The sequence below is a fragment of the Plasmodium brasilianum genome, chromosome 13 (assembly GCF_023973825.1).
Source record: "Plasmodium brasilianum strain Bolivian I chromosome 13, whole genome shotgun sequence".
Taxonomy (NCBI): Eukaryota; Apicomplexa; class Aconoidasida; order Haemosporida; family Plasmodiidae; genus Plasmodium; species Plasmodium brasilianum.
The window spans coordinates 2,148,544-2,174,191 of NC_090126.1; the positions used below are offsets into that span (position 1 = coordinate 2,148,544).

Here is a 25,648-nt window from a genome sequence, read left to right on the forward strand (position 1 = left end):
AAAAGATTAAAAGTGGAGCAAAAACAAAGCTAATTTATTTTAAAAGGACTGAAAAAAGGCAAACACACAAATTGCTACTAATTTACATTTTAAAAAAACGGGAAATGAGCCAAATGGATCATGTGCAATTATACATGTATACATAAGATGAATGAACAAAAAAGAAAAATGGTAAAGAACTAAAATAAAAAATTCATTATTACCTTAAAAAGGGAAGAAGTGTAAACAGTTTTGCAGTATTAGGCATTTTAAAACATTAAAATGTAATACTCTCATTTAAAAATATATATATATACACTTCTGTATTATGGTAAAATCCCCCCCTCAAACAGTAAACACCCTGCGCATATTTGCGTTTACGTTATTTGTTTAAATGGCAAATATGCGCCGGTAGTTTTTACTTTAAAGTCCTTAAAATGATATTTTGTTTTTTAAATGTGTTTTAAGGACACATATTACTCACACGTGTGAGGGGTACAAATGGTATATACATGATATTATGTACAATTTAGCGCACTATACTGCGTATGTATTATATGTGTTCCCATAACTCTGCATTGTTTCGATACTTCACATATTTTTATTAATGTATCTTTTCTGTTATCTATATTAAGCAAATTAATACACACCCCTTTTTTTTTGCTTCATTTTTTTTTTTTTTTTTTTAATATTACCTCTACAACTAAGCATAGAGACTTCCTGAGCACAACTTATTTCCAAACTTGTCTAGTCGTTCCTTTAATTTCCCCTTTGAAGCTAAAATAAAGGCCAAAAATATTGGATTAGCTTTAAAAGGTCTTGATGTAAATTCAGGGTGAAACTGAACACCAACATAAAAATTTAAGTTTTTGATTTCACAAATTTCCATTCGAACACTGTGAATATCTTTTGCTACAAAACTTAAACCAACCGATTCTAGTAATGGCACATACTTAGGATTAATTTCAAATCTATGTCTATGTCTTTCAAATATATAGGTTGCTTCATCATATGATTTATATGTTAATGAATCTTTATCAATTATTTTGGATTGCTTAACACCTAAGCGCATAGTACCTCCTTTATTATCATCCCCTTTAAACTCGCTCATATAAATTATAACATTGTTATTATCTATTTCGTCAATACTTTTATAATAGTCTTTTATACCCATTAATTTTATCTTTTCCTGTAATACTGGGTTGAGTAACTTGTTAGGGATTTCTTCTATACATTTGTTTGTTCGCACGAAGTTACCTGCTTTTTTTGTATTTTTTCCTCCCCCATACTCATCGTCAAAAATAGATGAAACGTCATCGAACAGTGCCATGTTTTCCTCCTTGGAATGATTCTTACCATAAATGTAATGCATTGTCTTTGCGTTTACGTTATTATTCATGGTAGAAGGCTCATTTTTTTCATGCTCCGCTTTCACATTACATAAAGAAATGTTATGTTCTTCTAGTGTCAACTTGTTTTGATTTGTATTCAGTAGAGTGTTATCATCACCACTATTATCATAATTGTCATCCTGTTGAATAGGATGCGGTTCATGTTTGTGTAACTCCTCCTTTAGAATAATGCCTTCTGGGGATGTAATTCTCTCATTAACTATAAGAAAATCTTTGTTCATTTCTACTACGGAATTATGTTTTTTCCCATTATGGTTGGACAATTTTTCCATTGTCCCTTCCTCATTAGTACCTTTGGTAAATTTTCTTCTCTTTTTATGAAATTTATCTTCATCAGAATTACTACTTTGTATTTCTAGAATATCCTCAAATTCTTCTGAATTGGCATATTTATTTAAATATTGCCTAGCTACATCAATAACAGCTGTTTGCATACCTAAACAGATTCCTAAATATGGTATATTACGTAATCTACAATATTTTGAAGATAAATATTTTCCTTCAATACCCCTTGTTCCAAATCCTCCCGGAACTAATACACCATCCACTGATTTCAATGTTTCCCATGCTCGTTCATATTTGATTCTTCTTTTTTTATCATAATCTTCATCAGAGGTAGTGTCATCAACAAAAAGATGGTTCTGCATAGTGTTAACTTGTTGAAACGTATCATAAGAGTATTTCCTTGCTTTTCTTTTTAAATCTATATTTCTCTTTTTGCTCTTTTTCTTTAATGATAAATGACTACTATTGATATACTTAATAATTAGCTTAAACCCGCATTCTATACAAGCATGAACGAGGGATGATATAATAGACAAATATGTATCATTAGAAGCAGTATATTTTCCCACAATACCGATAACAACATGTTCACTTGAAGATTCATATCGGTCTGATAACTGTTTCCATGTACTAAAGGAATAAGGAGATATACTTAATTTATTTTCTAAAACAATATTTTGCAAGTTTAATTTTTTTAAAACATGCTCACTAAAATTTTGTTGTTCTAGGATTAAGGGTACTTTATATACATTTGATGTATCATGTAATGATATGACATGTTCATTTTTGACTTGTGAAAAAAGAGAAATTTTTCGAATAGCTTCTTCTGTTAATGGTTCTTCACATCTACAAAAAATAAAATCTGGTTTAAGTCCAGCTTCTCTTAATATTTTAACACTATGTTGAGTTGGCTTCGTTTTTTGTTCTCTCAAGTTTCCAATAATTGGTACATAGGACAAATGACATAAGCATACATCATCTGAATTTAAGTTATTGATTAATTGTTGTAAAGCCTCCAAATATACAGCTGATTCTATGTCACCTACTGTTCCTCCTACTTCTATTAAACAAATACATGGAATTTTATTATTATTTGAATTTATATCATACTCCTTTTTCATTTTTTTTATATTTTCATCAATAACACCTTTTATCCATTTCTGTATAACATCTGTTACATGTGGTACTACTTGAACTGTCTTACCTAAGTATTCTCCTTTTCTTTCCTTTTTAATAACTTGTTCAAATATTTTACCTGAAGTTATATTATTCTTATATGATAATTTAATATTTAAAAATCTTTCATAATTTCCTAAATCAAGATCAACTTCTCCTCCATCTTCTAATACATATACTTCTCCATGTTCATATGGTGACATGGTTCCTGCATCTATGTTCAAATAAGGATCAATTTTTATTGTAGTCAATAAAATATTTTTTGTTAATAATAATACTCCCATACTACTCATGGCTGTTCCTTTACCCAACCCGCTCATATTCCCCCCTGTCACAATGATGTACTTTGTTATTATATTTTCATCTTCTAGTGATGCCATTTCGAATACATATGCAAGCAGGGGGTGCTAGAAGTAGGCTGTACGTTCTCTCGTTTGATATATGATATTAGCGGCCGTAGAGATATTTCCGGCAATAGCGATAATAGAGACGATAACGATAATAGTGGCAGTAGAGGTAATTGTGGTAATGGTTTCAATAACGGCAATAGTATTAAAAATAGTCGCGACGACGCGTATAGAATGCCTTGTAAGGGGTGGTATTTAGGTATTTATTCCTGCTTACAAGAATATTTCCTAAATAACTGTAATTGTTTATTTTTCCATAACATTAGGTTAATTCACACGAATAAAATTTAAACTAAAAATTTTTGGCTGTAATGAAATATAATACCGGTTGTTCACATATATAATTAATTCTCTTGAACGGATACTATATAAATAAAAAGTAGTTCTTTTTTAATTAGTGCTGACAAGAAAACATACATGCATATGTACATACACGTACAAATGTACATATATACATGTATATATTCATATATATATATATATATATATATATATATATATATATATATATATATATATTTGAATGTTCATATATTCATATGTTCATATATACTTATGTTCATATATACTTATGTTCATATATACTTATGTTCATATATACTTATGTTCATATATACTTATGTTTATATACATACATGAATATTCTCAATTTATTTTTGAAAATGCAGATTTCTTAAGATAAACGAAGGCAATTAAGAATTCTCGTTAGATTCTTTCCATTTTATCGTTTAATTTTAAAGCTGATAATTTGTAAGAAATTAAAATTTGAAATTTTGAAACATGTTTAATTAGGAGAAAAGGCATATACTTTATGTATATGTATGTATGTATATATATATATATATTTTTAAGAAGGAAAAAAAAAATAAAAACTGGGGGTAAACGTATACTGTAGCACATGTATTATATTATAAACCCAATATATGCACATAAAAGTTTAGTTTACTAATGTTAATATTATGTATAAATAGCTCATATGCATCTTATATATATACATACATATACAATATATACATATATATGTTTATGTATATATAGGATGTCATTTTGTAATTCCTGATAATTCGAGCCGTAATTGTACCATACTTAAAATGTATTAATTATACATACATAAATTAATATAAAATAAAAATTGACAAAGTTAACCGAATGGTCATAGGTGTGAAACTATAAAAGTGAAAAAAGATATGTACTAAAAAACGATAAGGGGTAAAATGGAAGAAAGGGAAAAATAATTAAAAGAACAAAAAGAACAAAAAATTTAAATATAACATGAAAATAATATAATTCTATCATCACGTACAAGCGTTTTTAGCACAATTCAATTTTTAACTAGCTGTGGATGAGGGATAAGAGAATATATGTGTACGATGTATGTATGTATGTATGTATAATGTAATATATATATATACATATATATATACTTCCCTCTCATTATTGCTCTTTTACTAATTAGTATACGTCTTTGTAGGTATTATTAAAATTTTGACTATTATTTTTTTTTTTTAAAATTGTTAAGCAGAAAAAAAGAACAACTGCGCCCATTTCGATTATTTTAAAAATACTTTCATAAAAATTTTTTAATTTTGCACTTTTTTTTTTATGTGCATATATTCATTATAGAAAAAAGTAAACCTCTTCTTGGAGATATAAAATACAAAGCGAAAAGATTTAAATTTCGCTCTTTTACGTTAATTTTTTTTATTTTTTCAATTAGTATTCAATATATATAAATATACATATATGTCACTGTTTTAGTGAAAAAATAAAAAAACAAAATAAACAGTTTTTTATCCTTCTTTCTTAATTTTTATATTAGCCTTTTGTATAAATCGCAAAAAGAAATTGTGTATATCAATATTTTTATAAAACGCATACATAGAAAAAAAGGCATTGATAGAAGTTTGAAGAGAAAAAAAAATAAAATAAATCAAAACAAATTAAAGCGAAGGAGTATCTCTTGTATTGTTCTTATGAGAATATCTAAATTAAAAAAAAAAAAAGACGAGAGTATTATCTTACATTTTCTACAAATAAAGATATTGTGTGAAGAAAAATAAAGTAAAATAAAATAAAATGAAATATATAAAATAAAATTAACAACTGTTGATAAAGGAGTACATATGCTTGAATATGATCTCAAAATACGTGTTATTTATATATAAAATGTTCATTTTTTAATGCTTTTATGTATCAATATAATTCGAGTTAAATTTAGCAGAGATGGAAATTAGACCTACGTAATAATTAATAAATCGTTGTATACAATTAAGATGTTAATATGAAAAATGCATGTATTACCACAATGTATGTATGTACGTTTATTAAAGTGGTTACTTAGTGGGGATATGTACAAGGGCACAAGATGTTTTAAAACATTAAGCTCAAATTTAAGGATATTTACAGTTTACCGCACGCAATTATTATTTGAGATAATATTTAAAAAAAAAAAAAAAAAAAAAAATATATCTAAAAAAGTGCAAACAGAAAAAGCAGTGAGAAAAAAGTTTAGCTTTATTCAATTCAAGTGTTGTGTTTAACGGCTTTTTTTTTTTTTTTTTTTTAATCTAATTTTTCCTAATTCTTAAAATTAAAACCTATGCATAACTACTCTGTATGCGTACCACAACTTACTCCAAGAAATGCATCAAATGATAGACTAGTTCGTTAAACTTTTCGTGAATGACAAGATGACAGCATTCAGGCAAAATTATCATTTTCACATTTTTAACGAATTCCTTTTTTTTTTCTAAAAACTTTATGGTGTGCGCGTACGGAGTTATTTTATCCTCCCTACTGTAAAGTAGAAGAATAATTTTTGTATTCATTATAAATTTATAGAAAAATATTTTTTGAGCAAAACGCATAAAACGAAATGAAAAAAGGTTAACTTTATTATGCTTCAATGTAATTGCGTGGGTTGGGTAAAAAATATTATTTTTATGTTAATAAAAGCGCACAGTACAGTCTTATATGAGACATGCGAGTGCGGTGTAATATATATATATATATATATGTATACATACATTCTTATATATATACATACTTGCATGCGTACTTACATAAGTATACCCGCACGGATGTACGCTTACCCGTAGATGAAAAGAACGTCAACGTTTGATTTTAACAATGCAGAATACTGCTTCTTAGAGTCTTGTATATTTAATCCAATTAGTACCTTCAGAAATGTCTCAATAAATTTTTCTTGCTATGTAATAAAAAGAAAAAAATAATAATTACAAATGAATGGAGGTTATTGTGTATTATTATAGTAGTCAGATGACTATTCCAAAAGCATGATTTTCAATCAAAAATTTTTCTTTTTTTTTTGAAGCAAACAAATATTGAAATATGCAAGCACACATATACATTTAAATATATGTATATATGTACATGTACTCTTATATTTTTCCCAATATCACAAATAAACATGTGTAGACTTGTGGTTGCATACATAATACACATAATACATATAGTACATATATATTTATATATATGGATTTACAAACAATACAACATTAATATATACAAGAAAGGACAAAATGAGGTGCTATCAAAATGTTCTAATTTTACATTTTCCTTAAGAATAGAATATCGCTTTGTTGCGTCTTCTAAATTGTTCTCAAAGTTGTAATAATCATTCTAATTTATTTAAAAAAAAAAAAAAAAAAAAAAATAGTATAAAAGAAAAAATAATATATATATTTTTACAAAAGTATATATAGCAATTTTAAATATTTTTTTATAACTTTAACTGTATCCTCCGAAATAACCGAACGGCTATATCGCTTTGCTAGTCTGAGAAAAAGGCATCTGTTATGCTTTAAGAGGAAACTACGAAAAAAATAAAAAGCATGTATATTGATTCTTGACTTTGTATGTTTATGCATATAATATATACTACGATGTTAAGAACTGGTGTTACTATATAGGGACATACACACATGTTACTGTTACAACTGTTCATGTTATATTTTATAAGCATATATTCATAGATACATTTCATGAGGAAATGAAAAAAAAAAAAAAAAATTACATTAAGAATCGATGTCTAGGTTTGGCCATTCCAGCAGCACTAATTAAGCAAAACTTTTTTACTTTTATTTTACTATCTACAGAAAGGTGAGCTAACAGAAAAAACAAATGAAAAAACGCCAATCAATTTTTCAGCTATTTTAAAAAGAAAAAGAAAAAATTAAACAAAGTACAAAATAGTAAAAAAAAAAAAAAAAAAAAAAAAAAAGTAAAATAAAATAAAACACGACAAGGAAAAACAAAATAAGGCAAAACAAAACAACGTAATGAATTACCGGCAATAATACATCCCATGGAAAACGCAACGACAATAAAATTTTCATTTAAAACATTTTTTTTTTCTAAAACATCATATATTTGCTGTGTATATAATTTTTCAGTAAATTTATTTAGGTTCTCAAACAAGCTACTATTCCCATGGCCATAAAAGTCTGTTAAGTGTGAAAGGTATGACGTGTCATTTGCAAGGCCTTCTTAACGGCATAATGGTTATATTATTTGTGTACACAAGTATGTGTATATACATACACATATGCATATAAATATATATACAATATACACACGTACACATGTGCATAACCTAGGGACAGAAACCGATAGTTAAAACGAATGAGCGACGTAAATAATTTTTCGAATTGGTACGTGCCACCATTTAACCCATGTAAAAGAAGCACAACTACATTCTTTTTATTAACATTATTATTGGGTGAATCATTTTTCTGATTTAATGTTGGTATAGAGTAGTCTACTTCTTTATCGTCATTTATCCGTAAATTCTTTGAATAAACTATAAAAGTGTGCCCCTTACAGCACGTAATATATTCATGTGCGATAAGGTCTTGGTGACACATTTTCTATTAATTTAAAAATTGCAAGAAATTGAGTATATATATATACACGTACGCACTTATGTACCCATATATGCTTATATACTCATACACACATATATACACATGTATATACAAACATATACTCAAGTATCAGTTTGTTTCAACGATTTAAACTTATATATGTATAAAATTACATATTATTGCAAATGTAATCTAATTATGGGTGACGTATCTTCACGTTTTAAGATAAGCTATATTTATTATTTTATTTTTTTTTATTTTTTCAAACATTTTTCTCAAATTCTTTTTTAATAGCTATAAAAACGTGTCATGCATGTATATCACACATGTCTGTACATACTAATTTCATTCAAATAAATATAGCATATTTCTTTTATATTTGAGTATATCAATTTACAAAACGTGGAAGTATTTTTATTCCTCAATCAACGAGTTATCAGTAGCAGCTGATGTTTAACATTTTGTACTTTATTTTCTTAAAAATCTGCACTTAGCGAATTGACCTTTTTAACTATATACTAAAAGTAAGCAAGTTATAAAATGGAGTATAATCGATATTAAATTATTGTGAAGAAATGAAACAAAAAAAAAAAAAAAAAAATGTGTAATGAGAAACCTGAAATATTTTTTTTTTTTTTTTTTTTTTTTTTTTAAATGTCTACATTACAATATTTTCTTTCTTTGATGCATTAATTAGGAAAAGAAAATACACGTTAACACATGATAAATTTAAAACAAAATTTTATGTTTTATTTTATTATATTTATTTTAATTTTATTTGGTTTTAAAAATACTTGACACAACAAAATGATACGAATATTGTACAAAAACTATAATTTAGTTATGTCGTTCCATTCTGAATATATACTATATTAAGTAAATTGAGGGCTTTTTTATTTATGTGTTCATTTTTTGTGCAAGTTACACTTTCTTGAAAAAGCGTAAAATACGACTTTAATTTTATCACCATCTTGCAAGTTCGTAAGGAAATATTTAGAAAGCTCATTATTACTCTTTTTCCAATTTTCGTAATTCCACAAAATGCACTACCTAATTTTTTTCTTTTTTATAACTTTAAAGATATTGTGATATAAAATCAGTGAATTTGAAAAAAAGGTACCTTTTTATTTGTCATCTAGCTTTTAAATATAAAAAGGTACTGTTTAAAAAAATAAATAAAAAAAAAATATATAATTTCGGGCAATTTTTTTTGTGTCCTTTGTTTTAATCTTATTTTCTTCGTTACTTTACCTTTTTTTACCATTTCTTTCATCGCACAGTGCATATCATATATTGCCTTACTCCATGTATTGGCGAACTAGGAATAAGAAAACTCCTCATAATAAAACAAAAATAATATATATATGTGTGGTATTAAATATAATCAATTAAATTAAATAATTTGCCAAATAGAACATAAAGAGGATATAATAAATATACAATGAAATGTATAAGAGAAGGTAGCATATAAGGGATAAAACAAATATATGCAAAAATAGTTACTTCTGAATTCACTTTCAGTAAAGAAAAATAAAAAATTAAAATAAATTAGGAATTTAATCATGTAATTTTTTTTTTTTAATTTATATGTATAATGAAATATAACTAATTAACGATGAGTTACCCATAAAGAATAAATGGAAGAATAAAATAAAAGCGAGTAATAAAAATATATATAGAGCTAGAAAGAAAAAAAAAAAAAAGAAGTAACAAGATATAAAGAAGAACAGAGAAAGCAGAGTAAAGCAGAAAATTATTCGCTTTAAAATTCAAATAACAAATAAGAGAAGTACAAACTACTTATATAGAACAACATTAACAACGTAAGAAAGGGAAAGCTGGAAGAAACGGAATGTAAAGTACATATTTGTTATAAGTATACATGAAAACGTACGAAGAGACAAGTGCGGCGATCGACGAATAAATTTGCAGAATAAAACTACGTTGGGCGTAAGCAGGACGCAATAACAGTGTTAAAAAAGCAAAATAGGGTAATTTTAATTTTAATTTTAATTTTTTTTATTATTTTATTTTATTTTACTATATATTTTTTTCTGATCTACGTTTATATGCGTGTAAATGTAAAATGGATGAAGAGAACATTTTGTTCTATGAAGGAAATAATGTGAGCATGATAGAGAAGCACTATCAGAATTCTTTGGAGAAGGATATACAAGAATTAATAATTTTTTATGGAATGAAATTAATGAAAAAGAACAAAGCAAAGAACCAGTTATATAAATGGAGTCTATATGAAAATATTTTAAAGGCATCAATTGAATTAAATTTAAATGAATTTATAGATATATGTTTTAACAAGTTAAAAGAAAAATTCGGTAAAATAGATGGGAAAAAATTAAATATATTAAAAGGAATGATATGTGAATGTACAAATAAAAATGAAGAAGCATTAAATATTTATAAGAATTTTCTTAAAAAAGATCCTTGTGATATTTTGATAAGAGCAAGAATTATGAATTTAAAAAAAATAGTAGAAAAAGATATAAATAAAGTTATACAACTATTAAATGACCACTTAAAAGAGTTTCCGGTAGATATAGAATCATGGCATGAATTAGGGGAAATATATATAATAAATTGTTTATATAGTTATGCCATATTTTGTTTCGAAGAAATTTTATTACACATTCCTACGAATTTATATTATATATTAACATGTGCAGAATTACATTATACAATTAATCAATTAGAATTAAGTAGCAAGTATTTTTGCTTAGCTATTAAATTACAAAGTAATAATTTAAGAGGATTATGGGGCATTATAATTCTTAATATAACAAGATATTTAAATAGAAAACCGAAATTATTAAATGAAAATGTCGACATCATCCTAACAATACACTGTATTAATAGGTTATATAGTTTATATAGTGAAATAAAGGTAGACCTTATATACAAAAATACTATTCTTGATTATTTGAATGAGTTAAGAGACATGCTTAAGTGAATCTGTTGCAGTCAAGAGGGGGAAAAAATTTAATAAAAAAGGAAGAAAAATGAAAAGCATAATTAAACACCTTTTTATTATACTGTGCATATGACCACAAGTAATATTTCTTCGTACACATATTTGCAGTTCTGTTATTATTACCGCTTTAGTTTCTGCTGCTGTTTCTGCTGCTATTACTGCTGCTATTACTGCTGCCATTTCTGCAGCAGTCATTATTACTACAATTTTTTTTAATTTCTTTCATTGTTTATACTGGTTAGTGGCATATTTTTATTTTTCGTTTTTAACTGATGTAACCATATTTTCCTTTCATTTTGCACACACTTTATAATTTTATAACACTTTTAATAATGTATTCAAAAAAGTGTACATATTAACAGTAAATGAATTTAAGCATTTTTTATTTTTCCTATTATACTTCAATTTTACACCTGCTTTTCTTGGTTTTTCATGTACCTCTTTTTTTAAGTACTAAATTTCCAATATTGTTATTCCGTATAAGTAGAAATACCTATTTTCCTTATGAATTCTCGTTAATTTAAGCTCATTTGCTATGCTTTCTTTGGTAAAAAACAAAACAGTGCGTGCTAATTAAAATGAGAAGTCCTCTACATAAACTATTTTTCGTAAGCCATATATAGTACTCCAGAATACATAAAAATTGTGTAAACGGTTACTAACGCAAAAGGCAGAATTACGTTTAAAAGACTATATTTTTTCAAATTCTTGTACTTTTTTTTTTTTTTTTTTTATTTGTTATAGTGTTATACTGAATAAATTTGCAGATTAAACATAGGAAATTTGTTTTTATAATTTTAAAATCATTAAAAAAAAAAAGAAAATTGAATCATTATAAATATACTTTAAAAACGTTGAAATAAAAATAAAAAGAAAAGTGATATGCTATTAATGAAATATATAGAAGTGAATGCAAGAATTTAATGAAATAAAGGAACAAAGGAATATGTTATATAAAAAACGCATAATATACACAGTTTTTACTTTTTCTTTTTCTGTCTCTTTTTTTTTTTTTTTTTATTACTGTATTACATTTAATAAAAACATAGTTAAAATTATAGAAAGATAATTTTACAAAATGAAGAAATGAAAAAAAAAATAAAAAAAAAAAAAATAAAATAAAAAAATAATTATAATAAATAATAAATATTAATTATAATAACAATAATGATAATAATAATAATAATAACAATAAAAAAAATAATAATAAAAATAATACATAATAAAAAATAGCTAGCTTAACATTAACAATTACGTTTTATGCGTATGGAACTTTTTTCTTTTTTCACTTTTTTTTCTAAGCAAGGCTATTAATTAAATTCATTCTTAATATAAGCGGTGAGAAAAATGTGTGTGCATATTTAGATACATATATATATATATGTATTCTTACATGTGCACACGCATTGTGCATATGTCTGCTTTATTGCAAAGAGAATGATTATTCAAAGCATGGATTAGTTCAGCAAATAATTATTTCACATTTATTTGATCTATCTTCTGATTAACATAATATATGCTATATATGAAAATGTAAATACAAATTTCCATAATTTTTTTCTTCTTAAATTTTGTAAGATTGCACTTTTTCTTTTTTTTTTTAAATAAAAATAGGTGCACAAAAAAGAAAAAAACATATATCCATGTATTATATATATATACACAAGGTCCTGATTGTAAGGGTTCAAAATTATTTGAGTGTATTAAAAACAAAAAATTTGCGCTAATTTCTTATTTCGCATGCTCTGCGTATGTTATTTAATATATATGATACTCTTATAATGCGTACTATATAGGTCACCATACTATATATGATATTGCTGTACAACTTTCCAACTTCACATGTATTTTTTAACTCAATATCTCGTCATCGTTGCGTACTGGATCTTTTGAAGCAAACTTCTCTTGATTTATTTTCGTATTGATTGTTTTCCTCCTTTTCTTGTCTATCATGTTTTTTAATTGATTAAAAAGACGCATAATTTCCTTATGATCTAGTTTTTGTATTGAATCTATAAGTACATCATACGAATAATGAACTCTACTTTTAATTTTTGCAAATGATTTCAAATAAACATATGTAAACATACCAATAAAAATCTGACAATCTAATCGGTCTGTAAATCCCCCATGCCCTGGAATAGTTTGTCCAAAATCTTTAATTTTCAATGCTCTTTTAAATCCTGAAGCAAAAAATCCACCAAAGGGAGCTAAGAAAGCGGCAAATGCACTGAGAACTAATCCATGTACAGTCATTTTGGTGTAATAAATTTTATCAACTGGTAAGTAATTGGACAAATGGGTCGGTAAAATATACACCTTTTGATGAAAAATAGCATTATCTTCGCAATCACTTGTAAACATTGTGTAAAAGGGGATAAAAGAAATATTATTTTGGGGGCATGCAAAATATTTATAATGCTGTAAACACCGGGTTGCAAATACACCCCATAAAATTGTTATAATAGACGAACCTACAAAACCTTCAACTGTTTTCTTAGGGGATAATTCAATTAATTGAGTTTTTCCAAATAAAATTCCAAATATATATGCAAATGTGTCATTTACTACAACTGAGGATACAGGAATAAAAAACCAAATTAAACCAGAATAAATATTTGCAATATGCATTAAGGATTGAGTTACAACAAGTAAGGAGGTTAATAATATAATTCCTATTTGAGAAAACTGGTATCTCATAGAAAATTTTCTTAAGGATAATATAAACCAAACAAACCCCCAAAATGCTAATATAAACATATTTATCGAATGATATTTTAACAAATATTTAAACAAACGAAATTGATGATTTAATCTTGGTAATGCCCACGGTATTCCCCATGCTAATATGGTTAAGATAAACCAATACCATCTTATATAAAATATTTGAGGTAATTTTTTATCTTTATTTTCTATACTTTTTAAAGATACAATTTCATTATATACTACAGTAACCGATAATAAAACTAGTATACACAAATAAAAATGTCCCAAGGCTAATATAAAAAAACAAAAAAATAATATAACACATGACCAAATGAATCTTACTTTAAATGTTTCTAATTTCGATTTTGAGTTTTCTTTTGGTGCATAACTATTAATATTATTATTGGTATCATCTTGATTAGTAATAAGTGTTTTATATTTACTAGAATTATGTGCTCCTCTATAATAACCATAAAATCTCATAAAATTCGTAAATCTACTATTTGTATTTTTCATATTAATGTATTCTTTCATTTGTTTTATATATTTATAATATTTCATATCTTTATAAACTTTTTTTTTTTTAATTTCATTTTTCGAATCACCTTTGTTCACACTTAAATCTTCTGTGAGTACATTCTTCCCGATTAATTCATCAGTACTTCTTTTTTTTTTACCAGCATTATTGGTACTGTTACTGTTACTGTTGTTGTTATTGTTTTTGTCACTGTTATTATCATTGCCATTCTCATCGTTATTGTTATAGTTATGCGTAGTTATAGGACTACTAGGAGCCATTATCATTACGTCATCTTCTGTACAATCTTTTTTGCAATATTTATTTTTGATTGTTCTTTTAACGGGACCTTGTTTTTCCTCAGTAATATCATCTCGACTATCTTTTCTTCCCTTTTTTTTTTTTTTTTTTCCTCATTAATATTTTCTATAAAAGAACCTTTTGTAGAAGTACTATTTTTCCTGTTCTTTTCATTTCTATCTTGCATTGTTTCCTTTTAATTATCTGTACTAAACCATCTTACATATTAACTACGTTCATTTAAGAAGTAGTCTAAATCTTCTCAACGTTACACATACATACATATACATTTATATATATGCACAAGTACTGAGACTACTGCTGGTACATTCAAAGCGCTTTTTAAAAAAATGGCACAAGTGGTCACGTACTTTTTTATAACTATAAACACTTATATTCTCTGCGTATATGTTTCTATGGGAACATGCATTTATATACGTTTCCATCTATTTCTTACATGTTTATATATGTTTTTATGTTCACGCATATATTTTACATATATATATATATACACGTACGTACATATATATATATATATGCTTATATATATGCTTATATAAACATTTGTTTAATCACACACAAGGATTTTTTGTCAAAATTGAACGTACACTATAAAAGGAGAATTTCATATCTACCTCAAAATGTAATTCGATTGAAACTCATTGAAAAAATGGACTGATAAACAGAAATCTTTTAAAAGAAATACATATAATATATATGTATATACATATATATATATGTACGTTCATTTATTTATTTAGTTATACACAATAATTTATCATTCTTTAACATAAACCTCACACCAAAAAAAAAAGAAAAAAGGAGGATCATAAAATAAATGAAATATTGATTACAAAAAGGTACATCACCTGTAAATATGTATATATGTAAATATGTAAAAACGTTTGCCTAAATTTGTGCGATAAAAACTGTTATTTCGATAATTAAACATGTACTATATATATATATATATATATATATACAATACATATATATATTAATAATTTATGGAATGCAGCTTTGTTTTATTATTTTTATAGTTTTGGAAAGAAGGTATATAAAATTCAAAAAAAAAAAATTATTTTTTTATTAACTTACGTAAAATACGAAATTTTGCTTTTGTTGTTAATCACATATTAACAGTTCATATGTAAATTGTAAGTTTTAACAATAAAAAAAAAAAAAATTAATGTAATTATGAAGCTCAAAAGAACAATGAAAAGTGAAAATTGGAATTTTATAAAAAATTAAAGATACAAAAGGATATACAAATATATATATGTACGTATGAATTTATATATTTTGTGTAAAATAATGTCATTTTAATTTTCGTACTTAAGTTAATAGCGTATTGTAAAATGCATTTAACAGTAAAAGAACAAAATTTATAAACATAAGTACATATATATTACGCACATATTTAAATTGTAGATATAATTATTGCACATACAATTATCGTACATACAATTATCGTACATACAATTATCGTACGTACATATCGCTCATATGTATATTTTACCTAAGCATTTAGTACGTACAATATACATATCATGTCATACATATTAAATACATATCACAGTATGTACATATATAAGGGCAAACACAAAAAATAAAAAAGCTAATAAAAACAGTACAGTAAAAGATTCATATAAAATAATGCCACAAGAATTAAAAAAAAAAGATGCTGTAAAAAAAGTAAAAGAAAAAGTAAAAAGCACAATAAAAGTAGAATAAGCCAATAAAAAAGAGGAGTTACGAAAATGTTAAAAAATGATGGAAGATTTGACAATCATTGAAGGAACATGGTATATATTATCATATAAAAGAATTTTTCAGAAAAAATAAGTATGAGAAAATATTTTTGAACTGCAAACATATATGCAATGTACTTATTCCTTGAAAGAGAAAAAAAAAAGGAATGTTTATACATATAAACACATACGTAAAAAATACACATATAAATGTACGTATATACGTATGTATATATATATATATATATGTATATAGATATAAATATTTACAAACGTGTGTATGAGTAAAGAGAAAAAGACGCTAATTCATGAGTAGTAAAAAATTGTTAGGAAGATTTTTTTATGTGCTTATCATGCTTTAAGAAGTTTAATAATTATAATGATTTTTTTAATTTTCTTTTAATTATATTGTGAATTAGTTTTGTTCATTATTTAAATGTGTATGTATGAACATTTACGAATATATACATATATATAAGTACCTTTTTTATTTTGAATTAAGAAAATTAAATATTTGTTGAAACCTTATAAATTATAACGAAGAAATGCATCTAGTATTGTTAAATAAATGTATTCACTTTTAGCTTCTACTTTTTTTTTTTTTTAAATATATATCTTTTTATATGTGTAACTTGCAGAGTTTTTTGGAGCTTATAAATTTCTTGTTATATGTGCCATTTGTACTATAATATATTAACAAGTTAATGAGTTAATGAATTTATGTAATGTATATACATAACGAGGTTGAGAAAAGCACGTCGTCTGTAATAAGTTCTCATACGTGTACGTTAAAGGAAAATTTGTAAAATGTTATTCTTCGTATCAAAGTACTTTTTTTTTCGAATTCGTTAGATTACTATATAGTTCATGTTTTTTTAAAAAAAAGTTTACGAGCATGTGTATATTGAAAAGGAAAATTTTGTTATAAAAATATTTTTTCAATCCAAAAAAAGAGGAGAAATAGAAAAAGAAAAGAAAAATATAATAAAAACAATTCATCCATTTTTAAATTATTTTTATTTTAAAGTATATGTTACTAAAAATAAAAAAAAAAAAATTTACACCGTAAATATATAGAAGCAGGGTTGCTATAACTAATGCATACCAATGAGTACAAGTTTCGGTATGTAGGATGTACACATCTACCCCTTTTTTTAAAAACATTTTTGTGCTTTTTTTTCTAAAATTTAAAATTTTATTATTATATTAAAATATTTGTAATTCCACTTTTTGTTTTAATAAAGATGTGCTATGGGACATGTGGAGTAACATAAATGGAAGGTGAAAGTGAGCTAACATGAGAACATACATGTACATATATATATATACGCATACATGTTCTATCTACGTGCACATATTTATACACGTAGATATATGCGTTTAAGTATATATGTGCGAATGTACACCTAAAATGTATCCATGAAACTTCTCTTTATTTTGCAAATATGTTCTGTGTAAACATGGATCTATATATATGCATTACGGAAGAGCTAACTTATAATGTGTTTATTTCCATTCATAAGAATTTACATTATTAACAGAACCCTGTTTAAACACTAAACATACTATTTTTTCTTAAAATGACATTCCACTATTAAATAAGATTAATATATATTTAAGTATTTTTTTTTTTTTTTTTTTGTTAATTTTGTACATTTTCTGGTAAGTTTTCAAAATAATACTTTTCTTTTTAGAAAATATATTTCATCAGTAAGAATGATAAAAAATGATATATTGGTAGATAAATAAATAAATAAATAAACAGCTGAGTACGTAAAAATATTGCACCCTTCTGTTTATAGGAATTTAAACTGCACATTATATATACTTATCTGTCTGCATGTACATGCATATTACATATATTCCTACATGTATGTCTGAATGCATAAATATATATGTAAATACATATGTGTGCATGTACATGTAAATGCGCAGGTTTGTGTATATGCATGGGTACATATATATACATGGGATGTAACTGAACAAGAATACTTTAACTTCACATTTTTGAACGTATATAAATTATGTGTAATATTATATATTGCACTATATATTGTATATAATACTATTAATATATATTATATATATATATATATATATATATATATATATATATATATATATTATGCTTTATACTATAAAAATCATTTAATAAAAAAAAGAAAAAATGCTTTATTAAAATCTACTTTTAAACATACACACGTACTAATGTACATATGCAAAATATATACAATATTGTTATTACACATTTAAACATGTAATTAAAAAATAAACGAAATATAATATAGCTAGATAACAAAAGCTAATGATACACATTGCACATGGATTAATATTCATGATTTTATGAAACATGGCATTAACAACTTTTACAAAAAATTATGAATTCGTGCACAAGTTAAAATAAAAAAAATAAAAATATAATAAAAAAAAAAAAAAAAAAAAAAAAAAGTTAAAACTGCATGTAAATTATAATATCATATTAAACATGCCAACAAACCCATTTTCAATTTCATTTTTTTTTTTCTTTTTTTTTTCATAAATTTCAAAACACACATTAATTTACGCTTTTGATATTTGTTGAAATAACATAAACTATACATGAAAAGTGTTTCACATATAATGTTTGCACATTAATGAATATATAATTAAGTGTGCACGTACGTATGTATGTATGTATATATATGTACGTAATATATGTATGTGTATATACGTAATTAGTATATACGCATACGTGCCCATAAACAGATTTGTGCAAATCTAATTGTGGATGTACAAAATTGGAATATTCATATTAAGGTTGTACGTAACATATACATTTATACGTATACGTATAAGTGTACATATAAATATACGTTAATGTATGTATGTACATGTATACGTGTACACAGTACACATTACATAGTGGAACTACAAAAAATTCATGGATGTAATCAAATAAGAAGCCATGAAAAAGGCATATAAAGTCTGTGCGTTTAACCTGTTTGTGGCCATTATATACATGCTCAAATTTTCTTTTCCATATCTCATATTATGTTGACTTTGTTAACTCTATTTGTGCATATTGTTCGTCTATGTTTGCGCAGTTCTACTTCTAAAAATTCTTGCTGTCAATTGTGTCTTTCACAATTGGTATATGTACACATATACATATACATATATATATATATATATATACATATAGGATTATATATGTGGATCCATACATCTGGAACACATATCTGAAACATGCATACCACAAAAAGCGTACTATTCCAGCAGCTTCCAAAACTGGATCTACGTATGGGCTGGTGAGTTCATAAAGTTTCTCCTATTTTCTGGATTTGTTAATGTGCTCCTTTGACTTAACAAAGCCTGCACATACTGCTCTTCTCCTTTTTTTATAGTAACTTTTAATTTCTTTTTATGAGCTAAAAAGCCGTTCATATATTTCACTGCATTAATTGCACTATCCACATTGTCATAAGAAACAAAAGCAAAGCCTCTATTTCTTCCTGTATCCTTTTCTGTAGCGATATGTGCAGATATAATATTTCCAAAAGGAGAAAATGCAGCTAATAAATCATTTTGTGTCCATTCATTTGGAATATGAAAAATAAAAATATTTGCTCCTACAGGTCCTGATACTTCATTCATATTTAATGGATTTATAAAATCTTCATCCATTTTTCTAGGTTTATGCCATTGGGTTTGTCCAGTTATTTCATTATGATAGTAGGGTCTTCCCTCTTCTTTTGAAAAATATTGTTTCCAAGGTGAGGACGCTGTATTGTTTGTATTTCTTTGTCGGTTTCCGTTATTTTGTAAATTATAGTTCATATGTAGGGGATATCTATTAAAAGAGTTTACATGCATATTTTTAAATTGTTGGGTCTGTATATATGCACCATTATTATTATTATTATTATTTCCTGGATTGTTGTTACCATTGTTTCCATTATTATAGTTATTATTGCCGTTATTATTGCCATTATTATTGCCATTATTATTGCCATTATTATTGTTATTGAGGTTTCCCTTATTTAATGGATTTAATAATGTTCTATTAAACAACTGTTTTTCCTGTTGCTGATTTTTCATTTCTGCAAATCGGACCTCAATAGGTTTTTCGGAATTTTCAATAGCTAATTTTCCATTTAAATTTTGTATGGCAAATATTCCTTGCTCTTTATAAGCATAATTAACGAATGCACACCTTTTACTAACACCATTCGAATTTTTCATTATATAAACTTCTGTAACATTTCCATATCGATTAAATATATTTCTTATCTGTTCTTCTGTTATATCTTTTGGTAAGGATCCTACAAATAACTTCGAATCATTTTCATTTGCATTATTCATATTCACTCCATACTTTTCTAACTCTCCTATTGCAAACTTAACTATTAAAGGGCCTAACGTTTCACATAGAACTTTTTTCCCATGTAAATCTTGTATTGCCTTTTGAGCATAGTATATAGATTCCATTAACACAAATACATTTGCTCTGTTTGTATTAGGTTTCTTATCTTTTATAGAAACAACATCTTTTATATTTCCATATTCTTCAAATATAATTTTTATATCGTTTTCCGTTAAATTTTTGGGAATTGAGCTAACGAATAATTTTGTAGGTATCGACGGTGCTGGGTTATATGGGTTATTGTTCATTTGATAGTTACAATGCTGCTGTTCGCTTATTCTTGCCTCACTATATGAAGATTCATTTTTCTCAGTGCAATATTGCTGTGTGTTGCTGTTCAATGTGTTCATAGTATTCATGCTGCAGCTCATAATTTATAATCAAGCATACACATACGCATACATATACACACACGCATACATATACACACACGCATACATATACGCAAACATATACTTATACATAATACATATACTTGCATACACATATACGTGCATACATATACGTATATATGAATATAACTTAAATAAAATTTGCAAAAAGAAAGTAAACATGAAAAAATGTAAAAGGTAAAAAAGAATGAAAAAAAGATGAAAAAAGGATAAAATTAAAAAAGAATGAAAAAGGAAAAAAAGGAAAGAAAAAAGAAAAAAGGAAAGAAAAAAGAAAAAAGAAAAAAGGAAAGAAAAAAGAAAAAAGAAAAAAGGAAAGAAAAAAGAAAAAAGAAAAAAGGAAAGAAAAAAGAAAAAAGAAAAAAGGAAAGAAAAAAGAAAAAAGAAAAAAGGAAAGAAAAAAGAAAAAAGAAAAAAGGAAAGAAAAAAGAAAAAAGAAAAAAGGAAAGAAAAAAGAAAAAAGGAAAAAGGAAAAAGGAAAAAGAAAGAAAAGAAAAGAAAGAATACTCTTAAAAATATATATCCTAAAATATGCATAAATTATTTACACAAAATTTTCATTTCATAAGGGTACGCTTTAAGTACATTCTTTTGCATATATATATCTATATATATATAATACTGCTATTACATTATGTATATTATTAAAATAATTTGGTGAAGAAAAATTATTAAATGGAAAAACTTTTTTCTCATAAGATAAAATTTTTTTTTTCTATATTTTTCTTTATGTGCTGTACTGTGTTTTTTTTTTTTTTTTTTAAATTTTTTTTTTGATTAATTCCTCTTTTTTTGTTTTTATGTGTTTGTTTTTTTACTTTTATTATAATCTTTTCATTTTTTATTTTTTCATTTTTTAGTTTTGTATTTATTGAAATCTGTAAGAAATGTTAACTGCTCGTTTATTTTATACTATTACTTTTGACGAATGTACAATGCAAATATATATATTTATATATATATGTATACGTAGTGTATATGTGCATATTGCCTTTTATGTACGTAGCATATATATACATATTGCATATAACTCTTATTGTGTACACTTAAGTATTTATATACATTTCAGTACAAGTGAATATTAAAGTTTGGGAGGTGGAATTGCTTTATCCTATTTCATGCAATTCATGCTCTCTATGTTATATGCAATGTTATCATCTACCTTTTTTACATTGAAAAATGAGGAGAAAGGCTTTTCCTAAACTTTTGTGCAAAAAAGCAAATTTATTTCTATGTCGATTCGCTCCCTTAAGCAAATAGCCCTTTTTTTCTTTTATTTCTTCAATGATAATTTAACATTAAATATGAATTCTGAAAAAAAATGAATTTTTTTTACCTATCACGGTGCATATACATATATATATATACGTACATGTGAGCACATTTACATATTCAAATATATATATATATATATATATATTCAGGCACTTTAGTATGTTACTACTCACAAATTTATATATTTATTTAAATAACTATGTATGAAATAAAATTATCTTAATTTAGCACTATCTTTAGAAAAGCATATATCAGTAGTATCATTACTGCTATTGCTCGATGCGGTCATTGCACCTGGCATAATTTTTATTACATTATGTTTTATCTTTGTTTTTACCTATTTATTTCCTCTAATTTTAGTCAATTTTGTTCAATTTTTTTTTTTTATTGCTATAAAAGGATCGTATAAATTTCATTGAAAGGTGCTTTTCTCTTGATGTGCAATGTAATTTTTTATAATATAATAACAAAATATGATTTCCATCAAATTTTTGGAAGATAACTTAGGGCATAATTCATGTGCAATAATGTTATAACTGTTCTTAACAATAAATTATTATTATTATTATTTTTTTTTTTTTGATATTATTCCAGGAAATATATTATTTTCTCGTGTTATACCATTTCAGTGTTATGGGAAAACGCAAAAGTCAATTAGTTTCATTGAAACTTTTTTTTGTACTTGCATGAATATGTATATTATAAACACACTATGAACTAGGTACCATAACACTGCTCCCTTTTACTTAATATTAAAATTTATCTATTTAATTTTTGATAGAAAAGTTTCTTACTTAAATGAAATAGGATATACTATTTTTATAAAGTTCCTATTTTATTTTTTTATATATAAATATTGTAAGAATTTTAATGAACGTATTAATTAGTGTACTTAATAACTTGTTTAACAATGAAAAATATCATTTATTATATATTCAAGAATTTTGTACTACTACAAAATTTTCTTTTCACATCTTGGATATTTTTGTTTTTGGAATACTCAAACTTTTTTTACTTTTTTAAATTAACTCTAAATTTATTTAAAATATAGTTAAGTTCGTTTACCTAATATATCTCGTATATATATTGCAGTTTTGCCCAATATTTACTCTTTCAGTTTATTGTTCAAGGCAAAATTTCCATCAAATAGGCTAAAAAATTAATTTTTTTTCCTTTTTTAAATATGTTATTTAAAAAATAATAAAAAAAATTACTATAGAATAAAAAGAAAAAGAAAAAAAAAAAAAAAAAATATAGCTTTTCAATTTTTTCCAGTGAACTTTTTATATATCAGGAATTTTAGTACATCGAAATTTATTCAAGGCAACATGAATATATTACATTTTAATTTAATATTATAAACTTTTTTTTGTTATACAAAATAATAATTAAAAATTTAGAGATGTATAAAAAAAAAAAAAAAAACAACAATATAATAATATAATAAGGAAACTAAATACACCCGGGTATATTTACATCTTCAATTTTGATTTGGAAAAATAAAAGATAGTGCTAGGGAAATGGAAAAGATAAAAAGGAAAAAAGAAAAATATAGAAAATAAAATGATTAATGAAAAGAACTGAATAAAAAAAAAAAAGAAAAAGGATAAGCAGTGAAAATATTATAAAGAAAAAAATATATAGAAAAAGAATTCACATAAAACTGTTACAATGAATTATAAAATATAGTATACTTAAAAAGGAAAAACTATATAATAATATTCTGTAGTAGATATATATAATATGAAATATGTTAAAAAAAAAAAAATAATAATGCTATTATTTTTTAGTTGGGAAAATGTGTTAATCAATTTAGTAATTTTTAACATAAGCATACGTACTAAATATTTTATTTTATAAATGTAATAATTGAAAAAACATGTTCAATTTTTTTTAATTTAATTATATTTGTAATCATGTATTAGTCTTTGTTTTATTTATTTTTTAGTAGCCTTATTGTATTATTTTTTGCATGTTGTTATTTTGTCATTTTGCACCCCTTACTAATTTTTTTTTTTTTTTATAATTTGTGTTGTGTGCATATATCTAATAAAAGCAAACTAATCCCAATGAAAGGACACATTCAAATGGATAATTTTTAGACATTCAAAAACCATAATACATAAATATATAGGAAAAAATTGGTTACATTAATGCGTGATTATACATTCGAAATATATAATAAGAAAAATAATTAATAATGAAAATAAAGTAAAAATAATAATAATAATTAATAAATAAATAGTGAACTACAAAGCAAAATTGTAAGTCTGGAAATGAAAAAAATATAAAATAAATGAGCAGCTTAAATATGCGCTGACGAAATTTTACATTATGTATATATTGAGGAAAAATGGAAATTTACAAATTTCAGTGCATAAATTTGCTATTTTAATATTTAAAAGAAAGGAAATAATTATTATTTTCTTTAATACGTCTTATAGTATATACCCCTTTTTTCCTTTTTTATCCCTGTTTTATCCTTATTTCATACCTTTTTCAACTTAAAATGCATTACTATAGAGGACAAGTTTTATCTTATGTAGCATAAAACATGTACATGTGTATGTGTACATATATTTATACATATGTTTATATGTGCCTTTTTATTACAAATTGAAAGATTCGTCTTTCGATCTTTTGATTTTTTTCCTCTTAAACGTAAAAGCAATTTTCATCTTAATTTATTTTTTTAATTTTGTAACTATTCTAATCCCCTTGTCTTATGAAAGTTACACATATATAATTTAATGTAATTTTTTGCAAGATTTTATTTATGGTCTTATAAAATATTCTCAAAAAATGAGTATTCAATATTACAGGACAAAATTTTGTCTAATAAATGAATGTTTTTCGTTTAAAATTTTAAATATAAATTATTTTAAATTATGATATGGAAAATAAAAAATGACATAATATTCTCAAAGCAAAAGTGTACGTTGGACAAAACACACTTGAGAAATGTTTTATATTCATCGCTTACTCATGTTCTTATTATTATTACAGTTATTCTTCATTTTATTATGCTTTTTTACCCCATTTAAGTTTATGAAAAAGTATTGCATAGTTGCTCGTAACATTATTCTTTAATTTTTTGTAATTAGGTGGAAAAGAAATTAAAATTTTGCCTCTTTTTATATGTGTTAATAGGTCTCATAAGACACAGGGGAT

The 25,648-nt window shown here is 24.7% G+C and overlaps 5 protein-coding genes across 5 annotated transcripts; 1 reads left to right on the top strand and 4 right to left on the bottom strand.

The window, feature by feature from the left end:
* Positions 1–682: 682 nt before the first annotated feature.
* Positions 683–3,232, bottom strand: MKS88_005116 (CTP synthase; the record flags this gene model as incomplete). The annotated part of the gene is made up of 1 exon (XM_067218349.1): positions 683–3,232. One exon carries the CDS (start codon positions 3,230–3,232, stop codon positions 683–685), a length of 2,550 nt encoding a protein of 849 aa, XP_067071491.1.
* Positions 3,233–5,199: 1,967 nt separating this feature from the next.
* On the bottom strand, positions 5,200–8,145 carry MKS88_005117 (alpha/beta hydrolase; the record flags this gene model as incomplete). The annotated part of the gene is made up of 8 exons (XM_067218351.1): positions 5,200–5,242; positions 5,894–6,055; positions 6,352–6,467; positions 6,833–6,901; positions 7,009–7,093; positions 7,296–7,386; positions 7,570–7,725; positions 7,875–8,145. 8 exons carry the CDS (start codon positions 8,143–8,145, stop codon positions 5,200–5,202), a joined length of 993 nt encoding a protein of 330 aa, XP_067071492.1.
* A 2,086-nt stretch (positions 8,146–10,231) lies between these two features.
* On the top strand, positions 10,232–11,113 carry MKS88_005118 (ER membrane protein complex subunit 2; the record flags this gene model as incomplete). Its single annotated transcript, XM_067218352.1, has 1 exon — positions 10,232–11,113. The coding sequence occupies one exon, from the start codon at positions 10,232–10,234 to the stop codon at positions 11,111–11,113; it is 882 nt and encodes a 293-aa protein (XP_067071493.1).
* A 1,872-nt stretch (positions 11,114–12,985) lies between these two features.
* On the bottom strand, positions 12,986–14,638 carry MKS88_005119 (cytidine diphosphate-diacylglycerol synthase; the record flags this gene model as incomplete). Its single annotated transcript, XM_067218353.1, has 1 exon — positions 12,986–14,638. The coding sequence occupies one exon, from the start codon at positions 14,636–14,638 to the stop codon at positions 12,986–12,988; it is 1,653 nt and encodes a 550-aa protein (XP_067071494.1).
* Positions 14,639–19,681: 5,043 nt separating this feature from the next.
* MKS88_005120 (CUGBP Elav-like family member 2) lies at positions 19,682–21,181 on the bottom strand (the record flags this gene model as incomplete). Its single annotated transcript, XM_067218354.1, has 1 exon — positions 19,682–21,181. One exon carries the CDS (start codon positions 21,179–21,181, stop codon positions 19,682–19,684), a length of 1,500 nt encoding a protein of 499 aa, XP_067071495.1.
* Between the last annotated feature and the right edge of the window lie 4,467 nt (positions 21,182–25,648).